At 45.6% G+C, this 25175-nt stretch overlaps 2 protein-coding genes across 3 annotated transcripts in view; both read right to left on the minus strand.

Moving 5' to 3' along the window:
* The window catches only part of OSCP1 (organic solute carrier partner 1), a 45385-nt gene extending 34365 nt beyond the window's left edge, over nt 1-11020 (minus strand). For both annotated transcript variants that reach the window (XM_049878770.1, XM_049878769.1), the window contains exons 1-2: nt 10819-11020; nt 1028-1182 (exon numbers count right to left, since the gene is read on the minus strand). In XM_049878770.1, the coding sequence (XP_049734727.1) occupies nt 1028-1182; nt 10819-10930 (267 nt within the window). In that variant the 5' untranslated portion in view covers nt 10931-11020. The remainder of the gene's footprint in view (nt 1-1027; nt 1183-10818) is intronic.
* A 6162-nt stretch (nt 11021-17182) lies between these two features.
* MRPS15 (mitochondrial ribosomal protein S15) lies at nt 17183-24969 on the minus strand. Its single transcript, XM_049878774.1, has 8 exons — nt 24696-24969; nt 24359-24403; nt 22930-23005; nt 21528-21576; nt 20928-21012; nt 19060-19118; nt 17592-17783; nt 17183-17339 (listed from the first exon to the last, which is right to left on the minus strand). Exons 1-8 carry the CDS (start codon nt 24823-24825, stop codon nt 17202-17204), a joined length of 774 nt encoding a protein of 257 aa, XP_049734731.1. The 5' UTR covers nt 24826-24969; the 3' UTR covers nt 17183-17201.
* Between the last annotated feature and the right edge of the window lie 206 nt (nt 24970-25175).

Consider the following 25175-nt stretch of genomic DNA (forward strand, 5'->3'; position numbering starts at 1 on the left):
ATTATTATTAACTAAAGTCCATACTTTATTCAGATTTCCTTAGTTTTTACCTACCATCTTTTTTCTGTTCCAGGATCCCATACAGGATACCACTTTACATTTGGTTGTCAGGTCTCCTGTGGTTCCTCTTGGCTAAGAGGGCATTTTCTCAGTCTTGACTTGTCTTTGATGACTTGACAGTTTTGAGGAGAACTGGTCAGATATTTTGTAGTATGATCCTCAATTGGGATTTGTCTGGTGTTATTCTCATCAGAAACAGGGTGATGGGATTTTGGGAGGAAGGCCAAAGAAGTGCCATTTTCATCTCCTATCAGGGTACATACTATCAGCATGACTTATCACTGCTGATTTGAGTTTGATCACCTGGCTGAGGTAGTGTTGTCAGGTTTCTCCACTGTAAAGTTACTGTTTTTCCCTCCTTTCCAAACAGAACTCTTTGGAAGGAAGCCACTATGTGCAGCCCACCCTTAAGGAGTGGGGCTCCACCTTCTTGAGGGGAGAGAATCTACATAAATTATTTGAAATTTTTCTGCACAAGAGATTTGTCTATTCTTTGCCATTTATTTATTTGGAATTATTTTTAAAATCAGAGTGCCCCAATAATTTGTTTCCCAAAGAAAGAAATATATTCATGTTACAAGTAAAGACTGAGTGGTTTTGAATTTGTTTTAAAAATTGCCTGGTTTCCCGTAAAAACTATTCCTCACTGCAGAGTGAGATTTGTTAAGAATGAGAGAGAATTAAAATTTTTAGGGCTGAGCGCTTGTATTGGGTTAAGATGTTCGCTCCCAGTGTTCATAAATACAGGTATGAAAACCAGCCTATAGGCAGGTGGAACAAAATAACCACCAGAGGGGCCAGTGTGGGCGACTTCTGAGGTCCTTCTCAATTCTGAAACTCCACGACAACTAATATCTACAACTGCAAGGTATCACTGCGTAGGTCATCTCATTTGACCTCAGTCTCTGATCACTCACAAAAGGTACAAGAAATGCAAGGAAGAGGGCAGAGGAAGCCGTCTGCTCACCTTATCCATGCTGGCCTGGTTCAGTCTCATAATGGAGGCATGAGCCAAGCGGTCGTAGACTGTCCTCAGGGCCTTCTTGGAGTAGAGCTCTTGGGGTTTGAACAGTTCCTCCATGAACTTTCTATTGAACATGGTGGAGATGATGTCGTTCAGAACTGTAGAGACAAGACAGAACACAGCTAAGCAAGGTAGTGAAGGAAACTTTATTCAGAAATGCCCTGTGCACAGCTCCCTGGAGGAGCTGAGTATATTCAGATGTGGGATGCTGACACATCAGGTGGGATTTGCTTCCTGGGGAAAACACACAGGTGTCCTGGTAGAAAGCAGGAGGATGAAAGTACTTCAAGAGATCATTTCAGAGCAAACATAAAAGATGACAATGTATGCATGTGCTGTGCTTATAAACCACCTTTACATACATTATCTCACTTGATAGCTGGGAAATGTTTCTTCCTTCTTTAAAAAAAGATTTCTATAGCATTTAGATCTCTTCCTAAAATGAGAAACAGCATCGACCCTTTTTTTAAATTAGCGAATCTGTAATATTTTTACGTAAAATTAAATTTTATAAATATGGGACCCATAATGGTCATTGATTCTTCTTTTGTAAAACATTTTATGAAAATATACAAGTTTACTCACTGGTTAGACATTAAGATACTTTTAAGGTTTCTAACAGAATGTATACATTTTCTTCAGAGAAAAACCTTTATTTTAGCCACTTGGAATAGAGAATTAATTGTCCAGCTTCTATATTTGATCTATAATGTTGATATACACCGTAGTGACATATCTCATACCATTGGTCAAGTGGGAAAACTCCATCTGGTTGGAGAACAAAAGGTCCTAAGCAGTGTGCAAACCACGGTATCTATAATTCTAGGTCTCCATTTATTCATTCAGACCAATAAACATTAAGATAAATGGAGAAAATATTGAAGTTGTCAAGGATATCATTTTACTTGGATCCACAATCAAGGCCAATGAAAGCAGTGGTCAAGAAATCAAACAACATATTACATTGGGCAAATCTGCTGCAAAAGACCTCTTTGAAGTGTTCAAAAGCAAAGATGTCACTTTGAGGACTAAGGTGCCCCTGAACCAAGCCATTGTATTTTCAGTTGCATCATATGCATGTGAAAGCTGGACAATGAGTAAGGAAGACCAAAGAAGAATTGATGCCTTTGAATTATGGTGCTGGCAAAGAATACTGAATACACCATGGATTGCCAGAAGAACAAACAAATCTGTTCTGGAAGAAGTACAGCCAGAATGCTCCTTAGAAGGAAGGATGGTGAGACTTTGACTCACATACTTTGGAGAGACTAGTCCCTGGAGAAGGACGTCATGCTTGGTAGAGGGTCAGCGAAAAAGAGGAAGACCCTCAATGAGATGGACTGACATAGTGGCTGTAACAATGAGCTCAAAGATAGCAATGATTGTGAGGATGGAGCAGAACCAGGAAGTATTTCGTTCTGTTGTACACAGGGTCACTATGAGTTGGAGTCGACTTGATGGTGCCTCACAACAACAACAACTTTTATTCATCCAGAAATTCTGTGCTAGTCAAATAAATGTCATTAGTTTAAGGCTAGGAAAACCTTCTGGTATAAGAAAGAGGAACAAGTATGTTTGAACACAGCTTATTTTTAAGCCAGATATATTCTGGCCCACAGGTAAGAGTATATGGATGCTGAGAGTATACATTCATAGTAATTAAAATTTGAAAGAAAATTGGATTATTTAAAATAATTATACAATCACTTACTGAACAAGGGTGATTATTATAAAAGGTACAAACTCCTCTTTCTTTCACCTAACACAAGGGACGTGCCAGGTGACTGGCTGTGGCCATCTATCTTAGAGAGTGATGGCAAGGTAGAACAGTGAGGTTATTATTTTAGGGACCTTCTCTACCTGTAAGTAATTGAGAGAAGATCCCTGAGGCCTCAGGCCAGTATTTTAAAGCATCTCAAAGCATTTATGAGGGGAGAGGGAGCTGGTTGTACTTAAATCATAAATGGAAGGGCCGGAGAGGGAAAGAGAGAGGGAGAGGGAGAAACATTTTGTTCCCATACTGACACAAAAGAACTGATCTGTGATTCCTTATGGGAGTGCTGAATTCACGTTTGGCCTTTGGCTTTTACTCGTCTCCATCCTATCACACAGTGATGGAGAACCAAATCCATTACTAACACAGGTTTCCCTCATATCTGACAACTTCAGGTCACCACAGCTTGCCTTTAATGAGCACTGGCATTTCCCCAATGTGGACAGCTTGGAGACATGTTAACTCTTCTGGGCTTGCCTCATGCATGGCCTTTTCCCTTCAACCTAAACAAGTAAGAGCCTGTGATAACTGGGTTTTCTAATGTTTTTCTTACCACAGACTATATAAAATGCAGAATTTGCAAGGAACTAGGTACAATTAAAAAACCGCACATCAGGCCTCACAAGAGAGAATATGAAGAATTTTCTAGATTTATGTAGGCCAGGGAGGGGTGTCAAAGAGGAAGAATTGAAGTTAAAGTATGACTGTCAGCCCTGATTATGTTAACACTCATAAATAGCTACCATTCACCTATGGGCTGAGTCATTTCTCTAGTATTTTTGAGCTCTTAGTAGCATTTAGGAAAATAGCTTAGACCCAAATAAATCAGTTTGAAAAGAAAGAAAATCCCAAGGCAATGGTTAGGCACTCTGGCAAAGTAATAGCAAAATGAAGCCTTTCTCCCTGGGAAGTGAATAAGCTGTATGTCATCATGGCTTCTTGCAGAAGAATGTTCAGAAAATTCACCTGTTGAGAAAGAGTTGGGGCAGACCGGTGAACAAAAACGCCCCTAAAGAGGAAATGGCAGTTTTACGTTGGGCCTTGGTACCCGGGGCTCCTACTTCCCACTTAATTCTTTGGAAAGAATACGGGGTGGCGGGGCACAAATTAACATACCTTCACCTCACAATTTACTTCACATAGCCCTTGGTTGATGTGGGCCTACTGTGCACCACAGGTACAAAGAAGGAGATCTTATCCTTACCCTACAGAAGCAGCTCATGTTGTATTTAAGCTAAACCTGAGAAATATCATAGCTTTAAGCAAACCTATTAATTTGTCTTGGTGTTAGTTTTTGATGCTCAAAATGAGCTTTGCATAATTTTCATGAGGCAGGAATGTACTAGGAGCCAGATTTCATCGAGGAACAACTAAGGAAGGGGTGGAAAGTGCTTTTTCATGAGCTGCATCAGAAGGGTTGGTAACTATCTGTGTTCTCCACACATCAGGTGTCCAGTCCCAGGTTCAGATTATGAAGTCAGTTTCTGTTCATTATTTCTAAATGCTTAAGTTAAAAAACAAATGCCAGTGATTCAAATATGTATACAGAAAGCCTTCAAAATCCACACTTCATGCCTGAAATTCTGCCATGAGTCAAGAGGTGGGCCAAAAATTGCTCAAAAGATGGTTGTGAAGTATCATAAAAGCGTATCAAGCACCTTGACTGGGCTTTCTTTGAGCCTGGTCTGATTATCTCAATGAAAGCAATTGAGTTGTTGTAGTGACTTCTGCTCTAAATCCACTTATTCACGAGAACACACGTTCTGGAGCCAAGGCTAAAAGAGAAAAGCTAGGAAACGCTCCTGGATAGTTACCATGGTTTGAATTCCTACTATGTTCCAGACACTGGGCTCAGAGCTTTACATGCATTATCTCATTTACACTCCAAGACAACTCTGGATTATCAGCCTCATTCTATTGAGGAGGAAAGATCTTAGTGAAGTTCAAGTCCAAGGTCATAGAGCTGGTGGTGGAGTAGAAATGAGATTGAGGTCTGTTTGATTCTAATGCCTGTACTCTTAAATATTATATGTTATCTCCCCAGCATACTTGGCATGGTGAGGGCATTTAAAATACTAACAAGCATACCTGATGACATGCATAAACTGCATACAAATGGCAAATGATGGAAGATACCCGTGACATTTGAAGGCTGAGGACGGCTAAGGTTTTATTCTGAGGAGTCAGCAACGTTTACAGGTTTGCTGCTAGCTTTCAGGCCAGGTACCTGCCTAATTGAGATATAGGTGAGGGGGAAACTCAAGATTTAGCACGTTAAGGCCATACTGCACGCATGTTATTATGCTTTCTACCCACAATTCTGACAGCCATGCAGCCACATGCTTCCGTTTCTCCCAGCTGCTCAACAGATACTTCTCTATGCTAAGGAGAACAGCTTAGGGAGGCTCACTCCTGTTGAAGCACAATTCTTTGGTCACATAACAGTATAATGAAATGGTTTTAAGGACCACCAAATAGGACAACCTATCCAGAAGTGTAGTGACTGCCCCAGCTGTCCCTGCAAATCTTGGAACTGATAAAAGGAGACAGATCCCTCAGGTACGGCATAGCCCCTTTGCCAAAGTTTGCTTGGTTTTCATCTTCTACGCTGTGTTTCTTTTAGGCAACAGATTTGAATGTATAATCAGTGTCTCAGCCGAAGACAAATTCATGCCTATACTCTTACTTTAAAAAATTTTTTTTTACTCTTACTTTGAAATATCTGGAGCAGTCACACTTCAAACCCCATTGATAAAGGACCAAGTGAACCTGTGGATGCAGACTGAATACATGCAGCTAAGAGAGAGCATACCTCGTTTTCTGTCCACCTCTGTCCATTCATCTACATGAAGCATATAAAAAGAAAACACCAGTTCATAAAGCAGGAACATTACTTACAAGGAGGCTTTAAAAAAACACCAATTCTAATTATCTGGCCTATGACGGGTTAGTTTTCGTGTTTGCATTTAACGTCTAATGCAAACCCTCTGCCTTCCATTTGATACATTTAAAAGGATGATGGATAAACAACAAGCCCCCCAAAATGCCCTAGAGAGGCTATGTCTTATAGAGAGTGGCCTAGGGAGAGAGGACACTCAGGAGGGCTAGCTACCCTGGGGCCCATATTAAAAGGCTAAAGAACTCATGCTGTAATGCTGGGAGAACACACATCATTCAAAATAAGGCTTATAAAAACACTGACCTCCACAAGGAAGAATAATTCAAAGAACAGGTAGAAAAAACAAGTTTCTTTTTGTACAACTTGATTTTTTATTAATGAAAGATGTCCCTATCTATAGTACAGATAGAACTGCTCAAAATAGAAACTTGATAAGTGGATTAAAAGGAAAAAAAGTGCCAATATTTGTTTCTGCTTTACTTTTTTAAATACAGATGTGTGATTTCCATGTTAAAAGAGGGAAGTAACAATGGGACCACTGTAAAGAAAATTCCTGAGGACAAAGGCAGTCTGGAAGATGCTGAGAAACCAAACAAAGAAAAATGCACGTGGCTAAGGCTAGAGAAATCTGTGAGAATGAAGACCTTTTTAGGGGTTGAGGCCTGACTCTATCACTTACTAGCTATATAACTTTGAATAACTTGCTTAGCCTCTTTTAGGTCTCCATTTCTTTATCTATAAAACGGGGATCATAATAGCACTTACTCCACTGGATTATTGTGGGGACGAAATGAATAATACACATCAAGCACTTAGCTGGCTATTCTTCTAGTCCCACTTTCTGTGCTGAAGTACGTCGGACATCACCCATAATGGATGAAAGATGACTTTGTTTTTTACTTTAAATTTCTGAGATTTCAATTTAGAAATACCGTTCCTAGATAGACAGAGTTTTAGGCATACCTGCATTTTAAAAAGATTTTTGATTAATGATCTCTTTTGGAAACATGTGCCACTAGATTGTTTCAGTGGTGATTTCTGAAGTTATAATCGGAGCATATGCATGCCTTCAACACACAATACCAACGGCCAGGAAGAGCCCATTCAGACAGCCACCTGGTACCATGCCTTAACAAAGGGCGAAGGGTTTCCATTTGCCAGGTCAGACTCCTCTGGGAAAACTTACCATCTTTCTCCCACAAGTTGTTGTTAGCCGTCAAGTCAGCCCTGACTCATGGCAACCCCATGCACAATGGAATTGGACCGTTGTGATCCATATGGTTTTCACTGGCTGATTTTTTCAGAAGTAGATCGCCACGCTTTCTTCCTGGTCCATCTTAGTCTGGAAGCTCCACTGAAACCTACTTAGCATCACAGTACCACATAAGCCTCAGCTGGCAGGTGAGCGGTGGCTATGCATAAGGTGTATTAGCCAGGAATCGAACCTGGGTCCCTCACACGAGAGGCAAGAATACTACCACTGAACTACCACTGCCCCCTCTCCCGCAAGTGTCACAGACTTTTGGAGAGAAAATATTTGGAAAGCAGAACTAAGAGTCTGGCCTTTTAAAGCAGATACTGGTTTCTCTGGCATACTGTCTGCATCTTCTGTCTTTCTGGGACATTTATTTAGCAGGCAGTCTTGCATTAGTCTGGCAGGAATTCAGTGTTGCTGCAAGGGGCTCAACTCTGCGGGGCAGTGAACTACCTGTGGGACTGTGAACTGCCTGCTGTTGACAAAAAGGAGCGGCAAATGCGTGCCCAGGGGTACGGAGTCACTCCTGCAGGTAATGACGCTCAGTTCCAGCAGAGGTCTCTGCAGTGCTGCGTGCTCCGGGGCCCTTCCCTCCAGAGGGGAGGTAAAAGATGTCCTGTTTCTCTATTATTTCTTCAGATGACTTGTTTGTGACAATCACACTTGAGTTATATTTTGAATGGGAGTCAGGCCCAAGGGTATCCAGAGGTGGCTGTTAATTGGAACCAGAAAAATAAAAACAGACCCTAACAGCCATTTGGTTGCTCAGTACTACACTGTGATCTCAACATCTTGGAAAATCACCTAGTGGCTTCATGCCTCAGTTTCCTTCTGTAAAATGAATAATTTAAGCAAAATGTAAAAGTGAAATTATGTATGAGCACTTTTAAGATGATGGAAGTGAGGCAGAGGCAGTTTTTATCATTCTTGCTATTGCTTAAAACATGGGACAAAATTCAATATGCAACACTCAAAAGTTGCCCCATAGAGAGAGCACTTCCCTTCTGTTGAATGCTAAACTAGAGGCTGCATTGTGGGGGAAAACTGCAACATCTGCATTGGCCTTGTGGGAACAGGGATGGCCTCCAGGAGACCAATCAGTTGTATAAGATAATGACAACATCTAGAAGAAATATGATTTCCATTCTAAGCTTCAACAAAGGACTAGTTTATTGTGCCTCGTGTTTTATAGGCTTCTGTGTATAGGTATCTGTCACAGTGGCTTCTGCTCCTGCAGCCACACCAACTTTAAATGCCGGAAGAGACAAATGTCTCTCAAGTTTTTGAATCCTACACTCTCTACCATGCTTTTTCATGCTACAAATTCCCATCAGCCAACTACTTTCTGCCGTTTACTTTATAAAATCAATGGGTATATTGGATATATATATATTTTCAAACTCCTCCCACTCCTGATCTACCAATCTCTACAAACCCAAAGATTCTGATACAGTTCCCAGGTAAGGCAGTATAGGGCACTGGTTAAGACCATACTGGGTGAGAGTATGGGTTCTGGAGCTCAACTGTCTGGGTTCATATCCTTTACTTCCCCTCTCACCATTGATGTAACCTTGGGAAAATTAGCCTTAGTTTCCCCACCTGTAAAATGGGGACAGTAGTATTACCTACCTCGTTGGACAGTTGTGAAAATTAAACTGTTTAGGAGTCATTGGCATAGTAATTGCTTAATAAATGTTTGTTGTTGTTGTCATTAGGAAGATATGACAGGTTTAGCCAGTTACTGGACTAGACTGATCAAAAGCCCTCCTCCAGGGAACGAATACTCAGAAGGGTATCTGACATAGTGCCTAACACTCAACCCAAAACTATGGAATGAATGAGTGTGTGCATATGAGTTCATGCTAAAGATGTATGAGCATCCCTAAAGCTGAATCTAGCAAAACCAGAAGAAAGCCTATAGTTCCTGAAGACAAAGGAAGCTGGTCCCCTAGTATTCACAGGGCCTTGCCCAGGTCTCTTCTTGAAAGGTAACACCCACTACTCATTGTGCTAAACATGTTGTAGACATTATCTCCTTTGGTTCTTACAACCTCACTTTAAGGTATGTTTTATTATCCCCATTTGATGGAGAAACAGATAGGCTTATAGAGGTTATACCCCACAGTCACACAACTAATTAAATGGCAAAACTGGAATTGGTACTCAAGATGCAGACTACTAGTCTGAGAATACTGGCCTTGTCAGCTCACGGGTGCCATTAGCCAGAATGAAACCAGGTAACAAAGACACCAAGGAAAACAGAAATTTCTTGAGAAAGAAATGGCAACATCATATGAAACAGCCAATTTAGATCATCAGTTCAACAAACATTCACTGAGCATCCATTTACGCTGGACTAGGCACTGTGCTAGGTGCTGAAGCACAAAGAAGAAGGCAATCAAGTGGGGGAGATGGACACATACATAGATCACTTCATCTAATACGGCCAGTGATGAGGTAGAGAGAGGCTGCGATGAGAGTGCGGCAGGCCATTTCCCCCACCTCCCTAAAGATGATTCTTAAGCTGAATACTGAGGGCTGGAAGGAGAAGGATGGTGGAACAGACTATTAGCATGGGAACATGAATAAACATGATTTAAATGGGAAACTAGAAGCAGTTTGGTATTATTAAAATGCAAAGTAGGAGGCAGGCAGTGGTGGGAGTTGGGACTGCAGAGGTGGACAGAGAACTGATTAGGAAGGGCCAGAAATGTCATGCACAGGGACTTGGCCTTGATCCAGACAGCAGTGGAAGGCAGGTGATGGGTTTTAAGCGGGGATAGATTTGCATTTTAGAAAGTTCCCTGCCAGCAGTGGGTAGAATGAATGGAGGAGGTATGCTATAGGGAGTTCTTTTTATCTCCTTATGCAAGCATTCTGACTCAGTCACACCAACACAATAGTTGATACCTCAATATGTATGCTAACATCTGAATACATATGTTTAACATCAATTGAGCATACAGAGAGCGTTGGAGAGAATAAATGTTTTAAATAGTGTCCATATCGGTTATCTCAACTTTTCCTCTGCTATCTTGAAATATTTCTTTCTTACTTAATCCCAGGAAACTTGGTGAAAGTAGTTGTTGGGTGAAGATGGGAGGAAGGAAGAAGGAAGAGAGAAAGGATGGCAGAGGGTCTGGGTGGTCATTTCTCTGCGGATTAGATGTGGTGTATGGGAGCCTGATTTCCCATCTTAGAGGCTCTCATATGATTATTTCTACAATTGCATTCTCCTCCAACACTTGGGAACGGAAAGCCTTATGATTTTCTCATGTTTTCTTATTTATCCACATTATTTCGGAACCCCGTGTTTCTTGAAATAGTTTCTGAAGTATGCAAGACCGGTCTCCAGCTTATGTGAGAGGATGCTACACAGAGGAATGGAGAATCAGGATCTGCTCCCTGGGGGTAAGGAAGATGCTTGGACTGGCAAACTGCATGTATCAACTGGGACTCCAAACATTTGATAGGAGCCAGTTGTCAAGAAAGATTGGGAAATCGCCTCTCCTATTTGAGGGAATGGGGGAAGTTGGGGGATCAGGTCCCCTAATTATATCTAACGGGAGTAATAAGTCCCTTTGCTGCGAAGGGATGTTTTGGGGCACTTGACTCCAGAGGGGCTCCGGCTGTATGGGGTCACGGCGTCAGGGAAAGGCCCCTTGCTTATAAAAGCGCAGTGTGCAGGGGTACTGTATTGGTCAGGCTGCGAAGAGCCCGGGTTGTGGCGGTGGCTGTGGGTGCCGGCGGTGAAGAGCCTGGGCTGTGGGGTATTGGTCTGGCTCTGCGGGCCGGGCGCCTCTCACCTTTGCGGGCCTTGTCTCCCGGGATGTTCTGGGCCCGCAGCCGCTGGTCTAGGATGTAAAGCATCTCCCCGCCCAAGTTCAAGAAGAGCAGCGGTAGCGTTCGCACCGACATGGTGCCGGAAGCGAGCAGGGACCGTGGAGAGTCCCAGAGCCTGGCAGCCAGTGGACTGGAGACCCGGCCGCCGCGTTCCACTAGCTTGGTTGCTAGGGCAACGCCACGGACAAGAAAGGCGAACCAATCAGAATGCCGTTTGGTGGGAGGTGCTCCGAATGCGGGTACCTATTGGTCTGGGTGGCAGAGACCGTACGGGGCGGATTGGTCCGAGCCAGGCGCCGAAGGGGGGCTGGGTTTGGCGCTCTGCTGGGGTACGTTGGCTTTGAGTTTCCTAAGCTTGTCTCGGCAGGTTGAGGTCCCTTGCTGGGTCCCGCGGAAAACTGGTGGGTAGAGCCTCCCAGCCGCGGCGCAGAAAACCGGCGCTCGGGACTCAGGCGGGGAGGAAAGGGGTGGGCCCAGCAGCTGGGCCCCGCTTCGTTCAAACGACCACCCGCCATCCCCGCCCCTCCGCTGGTCTTGGTTCTCACGGGGCCATAATCGAGGGAAAACCCAAGCAAACAAAACATCTTTAGAGCAGACTCTGGTCAAAAGGACCTGAGTTTGAATTAAAAAATTATTTCTTGTTGAGAATGTACACGGTAGAACATACACCAATTCAGTAACATTGATTATATTCTTCAAGCTGTGCAACCATTCTCACCCTCCTTTTCTGGATTGTTCCTCCCCTATTAACATAAGCTCACTACCCCCTAAGTTTTCTTTCAAGTTGCTGTTGTCAGTTTGATCCCATATAAACCGAAAAAGCCAAACCAGTTGCCATTGTGCTGATTGCGACTCATAGAAACTCTACAGGACAGAGTAGAACTGCCCCATAGGGCTTACAAGGAGCTGCTGGTGGATTCAAACTGCAAACCTTTTGGTAGGCTAGCAGCCAAGCTATTAACCAGTGCCTCCTGAGGCTCCTTGATCCCATACCGATAATTCTGAAAAGAGCACAATGCTCAAGGCATTCTTCACTGTTTTTAGGTGCTGTGGTGTGGGTTCTGAGTCATAGTGACCTTATAGGACAGAGTAGAACTGCTCCATAGGGTTTCCTGGGCTGTAATCTGAAGCAGATAGCCAGGGTTTTTCTCCCATGTAGCCACTGGGTGGGTCCAAATTTCTGACCTTTCAGTTAGCAGCTGAGCACTTAATCAGGGCTAACCAGGGTTGGCAGCCATTGCATCACCAGTGCTCCTACATTCTTTACCAGTTAAGGTAAACTAGTCTGATTTTAAGAAAACTTCAGGGGATACTTTTGGTTTAAGATTTAAAGATTATCTCAAGGCAATAGTTTCAGGGGTTCATCCAGCATCCATGGCTCCAGAAAGTCTGCATGGAGTCCATGAGAATTTAAAATTCTGTTTTTTATTTTCTCCCTTTTGATCAGGATTCTTCTGTAGAATCTTTGATCAAAACATTCAGTAATGGTAGCAGGGCACCATGCAGTTCTTTTGGCCTCATGGCAAAGGTGGCAGTTGTCCCATTTCTTCCTCCTGTTCCTGACTCGGAAAGGAGCCCTGGTGGCACAGTGGTTAAGTGCTCTGCTGCAAACCCAAACAAAGGTCAGCTGTTCAAACTCACCAGCTTCCATATTTACATCCTTGGAAACCCTATGGGGATAGCTGTGAGTTGGAATCTACAGAATGCAATGGGTTTTGTTTTTGGATTTCTGACTCTCCTTTTTCCTCTGTTGCTCCAGGAGAATACAGACCAATTGTTGTTCCTTGGATGGCCACCTACAAGCTTTTAAGACCCCAGGAAATATACAAGGAACTAGGAGATTGAACAGAAGCATACAACATATTAGATCAATTGACTGGGATAGCCCGTGAACCGTGATCCTAAACCTTCAATCCAAGAAACCAAATCCCATGAGGTGTTTGGTTATACCTAAACAGCCTCAGCAGCTGCTCTTTTTGTTCTTGTTGTGGTATGTTGTAAATATATCTGTCACACAACTTTTGCCAATTCAACTTTTTACAGCAATTTTTGACAGCAGTTACATTCTTGGGCAAGTTTTTTGAGCCTCAGCTTCCTCAAATGTAAAATGGAGTTAACACCCTCTCTAGTCCATAGTCCATTTGCCCTCCCTTCACAGCCAAACTTTTTGAAAGAATAACCTATACGACCTGAACTTAACATTTCGTTCCCTACCTTATTGCCACTAGGATTCATTTCCCTCCACCCCACTGAAACTGCTTTATCTTGAATATTTTGGTCCTGCCTTAACTGACATATCCCTATCAGATATCATACAGTGGTTAAAGCTGGCAGCCCAAGGCTTCGTTAATTTGGCGATTTTGCCTGATCTGTGCACCATTCGAAAAGCGAATGTAACTATCGTAGTAATGTAACAAGCAGTTCAGCATCACTGCCTTTTGCCGGTTGTTAGCTGCTGTTGAGTTGGCCTCTGATTCTTAGTCTGGAGGCTCTGCTGAAACCTTTCAGCATCACAGCAACGCGCAAGCCTCCGCTGCCAAATGGTGGCTGTGCATGAGGTGAATTGGCCAGGAATTGAACCGGGGTCTCTCTCATGGAAGGCAAGAACTCTACTGAACCACCGCTGCCTCCATGTTTTCCACCTAGCTTTCATAAATTGATGTTACCTGCCTAGCTCCTAGAAGCATTTGAGTTTGCTGTAATGTAGATTCCTCCCTTAGCTTCTCAGACCATTTTTTGCCCCTAGAGTGTATAGTGGAGAGAACATGGGCTTTGGATTCATTTCAGATCTGGCCTGGCCCTTACCAGCTGTGTGAATTTGGCTAAGTTATCTAAACTCTGTGAGTCTCAGTTCTCTCACTGTAAAATGAGGATAAACATGCCAATGCGGGGATGAGAGTGATTTTGAAGATTAGATATGTCTAAAAAAAAAAAAATTTTTTTTTTTTTTTTTAAAGCACCTAAAACAATGCCTTTCCTGCAGGGCCTGCTCCATAAATTTGTTTTCTCTCTCCAGCAATTCTTTTAGTCTCCATCCTCTCTGCTAGGGGCCCTGGTGGCGCAGTGGTTAAGAGCTCAGCTGCTAACCAAAAGGTGGCAGTTTGAATCCACCAGCCGTTCCTTGGAAACCCTATGGGGCAGTTCTATTGGGTCACTATGAGTCAGAATCCTCTGGATGGCAATGGTTTTCCCCTCTGCTAGCCCCTGAAATGTTGGCAACTGGCCCTGTAGCACAGCACCTCTCGGTAGCCATGCCCACTCAGAAGTCCTGCCCCATAAACGCCCTTCCTAACTATTCCTGGAGGTCATATCAGAATAGCTGGATTCTGAGCCTCTCATCTCACTTCTACTGATTCTGCAGGATCCCAGGCTCCCTGTTTCACCTTTTCCTCAACCCTAGCAGTTCCTCCTGACTCTGGCTCAGCTTCTTCACCCAGGCTATGTATGACCTCAGGGATCACCCTTCCTATCCTGACCCAGGCACAGACTCCCACCAGACCAACTATGAGGTCTTCGAGGCTACAAACTGCACCATAAAAGGGGCAAGGTGGGCATACCCCACCTTTACCACTAACTGCATAGCAAGGATCAGTGTGAATCTAATTCCCAGCTACAAGTGGAGCCAGGCCTCACCTTCCCACTCCTTGTTGACAGCCACTTCGGAGGCAGTTCCTCTCTGACTCTAACCACTCATCCCTGGCTATCCTGAGCTGGATCAAAACATCCCTGGCCACTGGAGGCTAGGTCATCAGGGAGCAGCCTTGAGCTCAGGAGTCTGCAGTTGAGACCAACTGACCTTTCCCAGACCCCTTGCTGTTATCTCCTGGGACTAGGTCACAAGCTAGGACTCTATTGTTCTTCATCAACTGCCCATGTGGCCTTTTCCTGTCACTTAGTCACCCAGAGCTGGGTCTACACAAATCCACTTTGTACTGCCAGCCTCTGCTGGCTTATTGCCCCTGTGGGTTCATTAATTCTCTAGAATGGCCCACAAAATTCAGAGAGACTCTTACCTATACCTAACGAGCCCTGGTGGTGCAGTGGTTAAGTGCTTGGGTGCTAACTGAAAGGTCAGGAGTTCAAGCCCACCAGCCATTCCGCAGGAGAAAGATGGGGCATTTTGCTTCCGTAAAGATTTACAGCTTTGGAAACCCTATGGGGCAGTTCTGCTTTGTCCTATAGGGTTGCTGAGTTGGAATCAACTGGACGGCAATGGGTTGGATTTTTTAGGTGGCACAGTGGTTAAGAGCTACAGCTGCTAACCAAAAGGTCAGCAGTTTGAATCCACCAGCCACTAGTTTGAATATACCAGCAACTAGCCACTCCTTGGAAACCCTCTGGGGCAGTTCTTTTGGGTTGTTATGAGTCGGAATTGACTCAACGGGTTTGGTATGGTTTTTATTCCGTCACAATTAGGAGCCCTGGGGGCGCTGTGATTAAGTGCTTGGGGCTGCTAACCTAAAGGTTGGTGGTTCAAACCCACCAGCAACTCACAGGAGAAAGATGTGGCAGTCTGCTTCCATAAAGATTTGCAGCCTTGAAACCCCATGGGGCAGTTTTATTAGCCTAATAGGGTGGCCATGAATTGGAACTGACTAGACGGCAACGGGTTTTGGGTGGGGTGTCCTTACAGTTACCCATTTGTTATAACCAGAAAGGATATATGGGAAGAGACGCATCAGGCAAGGTCTGGGAGAGTTTCTGGAACATGGCCTCCATTGTCCCTAGGGACAGGCCACTCCCTATCTCACACATGGATATTCTCAGCAACCCTGGAAGCCCCAAAGGGAGAACTCCAAGGTTCCAGGTCCCTAGTTATTGGGACCTCAATGAATATGCATGATTTGGGCCTTACTGCATAGTTATAATCTATCCAATCAATGAATATGCATGGTTGCATTAGGCACCCCCCCCCCCACCTTTCTAAAGTTAGTTCACCAGGTGTGAGACTTGTATAGCCACTACTTGCTTGGCTATCTTAGGAAAACAAAGAGTACCTTAAATACTTAATTACTTATTTTCAGAAAGTAGAGACAAAGGGCCAAATCAGGTTCTTTGTCCCATACCTGTCCTTGGCCTTTTTCTTCTACACTCATTCACACCCATGGCTTGAATGACCACCTAAAAGTAAGGACTCCCAGACCAGATCTCTACTGAGTGCTGGATTTAAATTTCCAACTACTCTTCGGACATCACTTTCTTTCCTCTTTGGCTTTCTTCAATGGCTTCCTTCTGAGAATGAAGGCCAGTTTCCTCCAAGAAGTGCCGTGGCATCTCGTGTCTGCCTGCCCCTCTTAACTCATCTCTTCCTACTTTTCTCTTCACTCATTCAGTTCTAGACAGTCTTCCTTGGGTTCTTCAAACATGCCAAATATGTTCAGGCTTCAAGCCTTGGTGCTTCACTTGGTGTCAATGGGTGGGCTTGATGGGGGAGGAGGTATCTGTAAACCCAAAAAACCCAAACTCGTTGCCATTGAGTCAATTCCGACTTGCGGCGACTCCGAGCATTAGAGTAGAGCTGCTCCATAGGATTTTCTTGGCTGTAATCTTTATGGTAGCAGTTTACCAGGCCTCTCTTCTGAGGAGCTGCTGGGTGGGTCTGAAACAACCTTAGCAGCCAGATTGATAAGCAATGTTTTGTATATGTGTGCAGTTTCATGGGACTAGGACTTGTAGCTTTTCTTAGCTTCTCAATCTGAAGACTGATATTCCCACCCCCATCTACCCTTCCATGTTGTTGCTGCTTAACAACGTAAAACACAGACCTGTGGCTATTGTCACTTCTTCAGTTTTAAACCTTAGCTGTCTCCTCATTTCCTAAAGGACAGTGTGCAATCTCCTTAGCCTAGTATGTGAAGCCTCTGATACCCCAGATTCAGCTCACCTTCCAAGCTTGATTTCTGAGTCCCTGCTGTCTGGATACAGAACGCACCTATAGACTTTGCCTTTGTACTTGTACTTCCTTCTCCCTGGTTGCTTTCCTCCCTATCTATGCCTGGTGACCTCCTCATCCTTTAGAGCCCAGTCCAGAAGGCAGCTCTACCGCTGGCTTTCCCACCCCTGCGGCCAGCCGGTGACCCTGCGCTGTGCAGCTATGTGCTGAGTCTTGCTTCCACTGAAACACATACCACCTGGATGACAGGTAGTTGTTTATGTGAGTGTGTGAGGCGTGTAAGGAAAGTGTGTCCTCTGGTGTGTGAGGACAAGACACACTGCCTTAGACAACTGTGGGATCCCAGAGCTGAAGGAGGGAATGAATTCTTCCTCTTCCCTTCCTCCTCAGGCTGAAAGGAGCCCCCACTTCTCTATCATTCTTCGAGGCAGAAAGAAATGATTGTAACAGAATTTATTGATTTTCTTTGAGTGCCTCTGGTCTGACTTCGGAAGGCCCCTCCGGGCTCCTCTGGCCTTGTTTCTGGGCTGCTGCTGCTGCAGCTTTCAAGGCCCTTTTTTGCTTCTTCAGCTTTTGAGTCTCCTGGAAAACCTGAGGGTGGAAAGGGGCAGGAAGACTTTGTAATCCTACGCAAAATCTTGGACCTGGAGCAGGTGAGGTGGGAACTGTCTCCCCCAGATGGTAACCCCAGCCCTTCTCCATGGAGTTGGTGACCTGTGACCTCCCTCAGCCCACTCCAGGCCCTGGGTCAGTTCCATACCGCTACTAGAAATAGACGAACCCCTCCCTCCCCACATCCCAGCCTCAGAATGGGCCAACCGAGGTAGCATTTCTGACTCATACCCGAATGCACAGCGCTTTCTTGGTCACCCAGCGGCGGTGGGCCTTTCGGCAGTACAGAGTGGGGAAAGTGTACTCAATTCCCAGCTCCTTACATGTCCTCTCAAAGATATCATAGTTGGTCTTACGGAGGTTTTTGAGCATTTTATTCCTCTGGTCGATGCTCATGAGCAGATAGCGCTTGTGGGCTTTGTCCTGTAGGAGAGTCTGTGTTACTTTTCGTATTTTGTAAATAAGTGGTGTGCCACTTCATAGTTACAAAGGATGGTTATTTTATCACTGCACTGAAATTTCCCAACAATCTTAAATGACACTAGTGCAACCCTGAGGTAGCTATTGTCATTGTTATCCCCATTTTACAGATGAGAAAACAAAGGCCCAAAGATGTTAACTGATTCAGGTGCTGAGGTTAGGACTTGAATTTGGGTCTGCTGATTTGACTCCAAATCTAATGCTCTTTTCCCTACACCACCCACTCTCAGCCTCTCCACAACTTAGCAAACTGTCAGCTGGGTGGAGAGCAAGGAAGACTTGGTGCTCTTCACCCTCCCCCAACACCCAGCCTGGCACTGCTCTGTGAGGAACCTCTGCAGTGGGGCTGGTGTTCCACAGCCCAAATGAATAAAACTGTGACCTCCAAGGAGCAGGCTCAACCAGCTCCAGGAAACTTAGATGTCGGGCATGGTGCTGGACCTGTTGGTATCCATAACCATGCTTTTATTAAAAACAACAGCAACTGCCTAATTAGAGCAGCTCTGCCACAACACTGTGCTGAGATACGGCCTAAGGGTTAAGAATGTGGGCTCTGAAGTGACAGCACCTAATTTCAAGTCCCAGGACATCATTCCTAGCAGGGTATCTCACAGAATAACATAATCACTCTATGTCTGGATTATTCCTTTATAAAATGGGATAAAAAGATGCTTATAAAGGTTAAATGAGATGATGCATGTAAGGCATTCAGCACAGGGCCTAGACGCTTTATATGTAGCACATTATGTTGGCTGCTATTATTATTTCATGTAATCCTTGCAATCCTGTGTGCAGGTACTATATTATTATTCCTACTTTACAGGTTATGAGAACAGAGGCTCAGATGTATAAAGTAAATTCCCCGAACTCACATAGCAAATCAAGTAGCAGAGCTGGGATTTGAACCCAAGGCTACCTGGCTGCACTCATGCATTTAACAAATATTTACTGAGCACCCACCATGTGGCAGACACTGTGATCATGTGCTCAAGTGTGTGCTCTTAATCACTGGTGGCACTCAGCACAGCCCTGTTAAGCTCCCGTTTCTCTGCTAGAGGCAGTAGGGAAATGTTTTTCATCTGTAGCTGAGAGGTGGGCACTCCGGTGTTGCAGCCACCTGGCTTCTCAAGCTGCTTCTCTGGCCCCAGAGCCCTTCACCTCCCAGACTCCTCTCTTCCAGGCTGATGTTGTTTAGCTGGGAGGGATGCCCAAGATTTACCTGTCGATGTTTCTGCATGTGTTCTTCATAACTTTGGATCTTGACAGTCAAGGCAACAACTGAAACCACAAACCACAGAGGATGAGAGCTAGGCACAGACGGAAGGAAGGGCCCCCGCCTGGGTTATGTTTTAAGAACTCAAGGAATAACAATCACAATGCTCCTGTACAGCTCTCTAGAATTCCCAAAGCACTCTCAATGTCTAGTTCTCAAAAGACTGGATTATTTTTCTTTTAAAAATCACCTAAGGAAGGGCACTTCCTTAACCTGATAAATGTATGTTCCAAAACCAGAGCAAATATCATTCTTGTTGGTCAAACTTTGGAGCATTACCATTAAACTCAGGAAGTAGACCAGGATGCATGCGACCATGGTTAGCTCTTCCACACTGCACTAGAGGTGCTAGCCAATGCAGTGAGAGAAGATTTTGTAACTGTCAAGGGTCTACTCATTGCCTCCCCTCTCCTTCCAGCTGCCACTTTTATCTCTGTGCTTCCACTAATGTGTTTTCAGAGTTATCTGCTCCCATTCACCTCCCCAGGCCCTGGAGTACCCTCCCTTCAGGTATTTTCTTGTTTGATCCCTGCGGCATTACGAAGGGGCAAAGGCAAAAGCAGAAGGTGGCTCCAGGGAGAGGCTGTCACTCACTACAGCAGGCCCTTCCCTGTACACACACTGAGTTCTGGGAGCACCACAGAGTGCAATGGGAACCTTGGCTCTGATGACATGGTCCCTTCATACAACGTTAGATAAAAGGTAGAGACACAGATGGGCTTTGGTTCATGAGAAGTCCTCTAGAGCTATGCTAAAAGCAACTGGCCTTCAGAAAACAGAGTGTTAATGATAATGGAGAAATGGGTGAGGTGAGGTGAGCAGCCCTTTGCAGTTGAGGTGGTCACCAGGCCAGGGTTTCTGGGGCCCAAGGGACGCTGCAACTCATCTTCTCAAAAGAGCTATGGAGGAGTCAGGAGTTGGAGCTCCAGATCTTCTCAATGGGGATTTAGTGCCCAGGAAGGGCTCACCAGACTTTGATCCCTAGTGGAGGAAGGAAACGTTCGGGCCTCATGTGGGTCCATTAGTCTGCCCTACGTGCTTCCAGTGGTCAGTGAAGATGAGCTGCACCCAAAGCAAGGGGGAGAGCAGAGGAGAGAGGAGGGGCTTTCACTCTCAGCTAATGAGGACTACTGTCAGTTCCAGCTCAAAACTAAAGCAGGAACATTACACCCTTGGGAGTACGCCTAGAAGCCCTGGCTCAGGAGCCAGCTTCCCTGGGCTTGAATCCTGGCTTTTCCATTTATAAGCTATGTGTTCTTGGGCAAGCTACTTAACTGTGCCTCAGTTTCTTTCTCTGTACAATGAAAGTAAAAACAGTATATAGCACATAGTGTTGTGAAGATTAAATAATACACCTACAACTCTTAGCATAGTGTCCGGCACACAAGGACTCAGTAAATATTAGCTCTTGATATTATTATTACAGAGCTTACCTGTAATGCACAGAGCTTTACAGTTTCCAGAGGGTCCTGACATCCTCTAGATTCTCACAATCCACCATGACGTAGGTGACATTACCTCTGCCCACCACAGTGCCCTATTTCCAGACTAGGAAGCAGAGGTTCAGATAGAGGGTTGGTGACTTGCCCAAGCTCATGGTGATATAAAGCGTAGTACGAGGCAGGACCTGGGCACAGACCTTGGGAGACTGAGTCCAGTGTTCATTACCCTCTCTCCCAGGTTCATTACCCAGTGTCTCCCCCTTTCCAAGTCATATCTAATCTCTAGGGTGCCTGCAGACAAAGGTGCTGATCAGGTACCTGCTAGCTGAAACCCTTCACCGCACCTTCACCCCCATGGGCCCCCTGACTAACTTCGAGCCTCTAGGGAGCTGGTGTCCTCAGGGTCTGCCTTGATCTTGTTCATCAGCCACTCTTGCTTGATTTTTAGCTTCTCCTTCTGTTGAAAAGAGAGTAACAGAGACAGAATCTGTGAGGTCTGCCACCCCTAGGAACTGGCCCTCAGTCCCCCAAGGCCAGCCATGGCTGCAGTTGCCATAGCAAATAGGCCATAAGGCACAGGCCCTGACTTCACTCTGCTCACAGGCCTGGCCTCCGACCAACCACATGGCTATTCACATCTAGGTGAGTCCAAAGCCAATGCCACTGACAAGAGAAATGGCTTGTTGGATAAATGCCCCTGAAGCTTTGCTTATTCATTCACGCATGAGATATTTATTGAGTGCTTACTGTTTGTCAGGTGCTAGGGGTACAATGAGGAACAAGACTCTCCTCCCTCAAGATGCTCTGGGGGTACTGACATGTCAACAGTGAATGATAGCGGGCTAAATGCTGTGATTTGAGAAGCACAGGGAGGGGGGTGGGCATGGGGAAGGTGTTAACCAGGTGTCAGGGTAGGAGGGAATCCCAGAGGAGAGGGCTGAAGGGGGCCAATGTTTAGAGCAGGCTACTCACCTTGTTAGCCATTTCCACAGACAAGAGTCTTTTCACGACATCATCAACCCTGTGGAGAAACCATAGAAATGAGACATTTGGTGGTGGGGTTGGGGGAGGGAGGAAAGGCAATGCTGTTTTCATTTTAGTTTGAAAAGCAGAGATGATCAATTTCTTCCATAACAAATCAGTCTCTCTGGAGGTAGGGGCCATTTCCCAGGGATTAAAAGTTCTGTGTAGATTTGGCTTGCTGGGCTGACAACATGCAATGATGTGATAACTAGAGGAAATTGAATCTGTCAGTTCGTGTGTTCTAGTCTTGTCACAGGGAAGGCAAAGGAGGATTTCCATTTTAGCTAGAACATGGTGTGATCTGTCTTGAGACACTTCAATTCTATAATTGTTGTTTCTTCTCAAGTCACATTGCACCGTGGGGGATATGGGAGGGACTGTCCAGCCCCCATTGCACAGGACAGGGGCTCAGCAAAAAGACCCTGGCTTTGGGGTCAGTCAGCCCTGGATTCAAACCCCAGCTCTGCCCCTTAGTAGCTGTATAACACTGGGCAGCTTTATAATCTATAAAATGGGGGACACTTAACACTATTTCTTCTCTCACAGAGCTGTTGTGAGGATCAAGAGAAGAGAGATTTCTACAAAGACCCATTGGGCATGTTAGCTCCTTGGTATGTCGTGGTTAGGATAGAGTCTTCACCCAGAGTACTGTTGAGTCTGTCATGGATTGAATTGTGTCCCCCCAAAATATGTGTCAACTTGATTAGGCTATGATTCCTAGTGTTGTGTGGTTGTCCTCCATTTTGTGATTGTAATTTTATGTTAAAGACGATTAGGGTGGGATAGTAACACCCTTACTCAGGTCACATTCCTGATCCAATATAAAGGGAGTTTCCCTGGGGTATGGCCTGCACCACCTTTTATCTTACAAGAGATAAAAGGAAAGGCAAGCCAGCAGAGAGAGGAGTACCTCAAACCACCAAGAAAGCAAAGCAGGGAGCAGAGTGAGTCCTTTGGACCTGAGGTTCCTGCACTGAGAAGCTCCTAGACCAGGAGAAGATTGATATCAAGGACCTTCCTCCAGAACTGACAGAGACAGAAAGCCTTCCCCTGGAGCCAGCGCCCTGAATTTGGACTTCTAGCCTACTGGACTGTGAGAGAATAAACTTCTCTTTGTTAATGCCATCCAATTGTGGTATTTCTGTTATAGCAGCACTAGATGACTAAGACAAGCTTCATCTGTCCCACTCACCCTCACCATGCCTGGGCTTTTGTAGCTCTCTGTCCCATTCTATAAACAAGCTTCAGATAAGCAGCCCAGGCCTGAAGCCACTGTCTCCCTCCCCACCGCCCCCATCTCACCAATCTCCCAGGGTCCCCTGCCACCTCAAAGAGGTTCCTTCCTGCTTACTTATCAATTCCAGGGACATTCTGGTAGTCTTTGAGCAGTGTGGAAGGGGGTGGGTCATCTTCTTGCCTGGGCTGGACTGTGAATTGAGAAGAAACAACAATTATAGAATTGAAGTGTCTCAAGACAAGCTAAACTCTTGGCAGTACAAGGACAGAAAACACTTGGAGTCAGCTCTCATTGCCTGTTCGCCCAGACTTGGCTGACTTCACCACTCCCCTGCTATGTAAGAGACATCCAGGGTCTTAAGCAAGGCATCAGATGTCTCTGGGCTATTTTTCTCCTCTGCAAACCCTGTGGGCACCTGCCTTCACATTTCATGCTGGAGTGGATGGCCTTTCCTAAGATCCCATACTGTGCCTGCCCCTCTCACACATCTCTCTGGCCCTACAGTTATCAGATTCTCCACTAGGATGGGTCGTCCCGGGGACAGGAATGAATCTGATTCCCTCTGAATCCCCCAGAGAGTGCCTGGTCAATGGCCCAGACTAGAAGAGGCACTCAACAAATACTTGCTGGTAGACTGCATGGATAAAATAAAGGAGTTGAGGCAGGAAACCCTAGCTTTAACCAGCTGGGGTCCAGTCAATTTTGACTCATGGTAACCCCATGTGTATCAGTGTAGAGCTGTGCTCCATAGGGTCTTCAATGTGCTTCACAGGTTTTCGGAAGATCACCAGGTCTTTCTTCCAAGGCAACTCTGGGTGGACTTGAACCTCCAACCTTTCCAGTAGCAGCCATTAACCGTTTGTACCACCCAAGGACTACCCCCTAGCTTTAGGATGTCTGAAATGTAAGCACTAAGTAGAGATCACAGGGAACCCTGCCACCCCTCGAAGGTGAGAGGGGAGGCAGGGGGAAATCAACTTCTCTCCGGTCAGACCTTGCTCTGCCACTAAGCAAATAATATTAATAAAAATACTGAGCACTGTGCTAAAGATGCTTTCCATGTGTTATCACTGCATCCCAACAATAATCCTCTCAGATACTTTTATACTCATTTCACAAAGAAGGCAGAGAGATTGAGAGAGGGAGACAGAGAGACACAGAGAGGGAGAGAGAGAGATTAAGGAGGGGGAGGGAGAGGGGGAGAGGGAGAAAGAGGAAGGAACTTGTCCAATGTCATTATTTATGTAGTAAGAGGAATCTTAACCACTATGCTGTACTGCCTTGGAGTGGGAAACGACATCTGCCACCTCAGAAGGGCAGACACAAAGGTCCACCTATTCTAGGCAGGCCTGGGTAGTGCTGGCCATGCACTCCCTCTCCCTCTTGCTGCCTCATTTTCACTCCCACCGCCTCTCTCGCAGGGTTCAGGCTCAGGTCTTTGTGACAGAGTGGGCATAGGGGTCCTCTGCCCACCCATCTTGCGACTCTAACTCGTCGTCTCCATCCCCTTGGCCAACCAAAGTCCCACCCCAAGGGCTCCTACCTGGTTTCTGGAAGGCAAATCCGCGGGCGGTCTGGAGGAGGAGACCTACGCGGAAAGGAGAACGCTGAAACCGGTCTCCTTAAATAATCCAACCTTTCTACGGCCCTTGCATAGTATTCCCTCCATGCTCTTTACGTCTTAGCACCTAACCGCTGCCGCATTTCTTCCCCACCTCGCTCACCCAGTCTCTCCCACCCGGTCTCACTTCTTCCCCCACCCACCACCCTCTCTCCCTTATCATGCCGCTGAACTTCTCCCCCAACCCCGCCTCCTTTATTCTCCATCTCCTCTGAACCCTATTTCCCTGTTCCTGCTACCCGGTTTTTCAGCCCCTCACCTCCAGCCTGCAGGCCCCATGGGTCGGAGGGAAGCCTAGCCCTCCCTATATCTGGCAGCCTAAGGACTGGGACCTGGGTCACTGCCTGGGTTCGAATCGGACACAGCGCCCTCCACGCCGCCCTCAGCATGGTGACTTCTGACTCCTGCTGGGCCGGCGGCACGGCCCTGTCCTCTTAGTACGGACTGGAGTTACACGAGCACCGCCATCTTGGCTCAGGCTCGACAAATCGAGCGCAGTCGCTACACCGGAGCAGAAGAAGACCGAGAGAATGGATTGGACGGGCTGGCCTAAATGACGCAAAGTTTTGGGTGCAGTTGAGAGGTCTGGTTAGCGACTGTGCGAGTTTGGGAACGTGGTAGTTGTCCAGCTACGTGGTTGTTAGTTGGTGCGCGGTAACGTGTAAATACTAAAATGCTACTTTTTCTTGGGCATGTATACTGTCATTAATCCCTCCCTACATTCCTGGCCTCTAGTCCT

This window comes from Elephas maximus, chromosome 3 (genome assembly GCF_024166365.1).
Source record: "Elephas maximus indicus isolate mEleMax1 chromosome 3, mEleMax1 primary haplotype, whole genome shotgun sequence".
Classification (NCBI taxonomy): Eukaryota; Metazoa; Chordata; class Mammalia; order Proboscidea; family Elephantidae; genus Elephas; species Elephas maximus.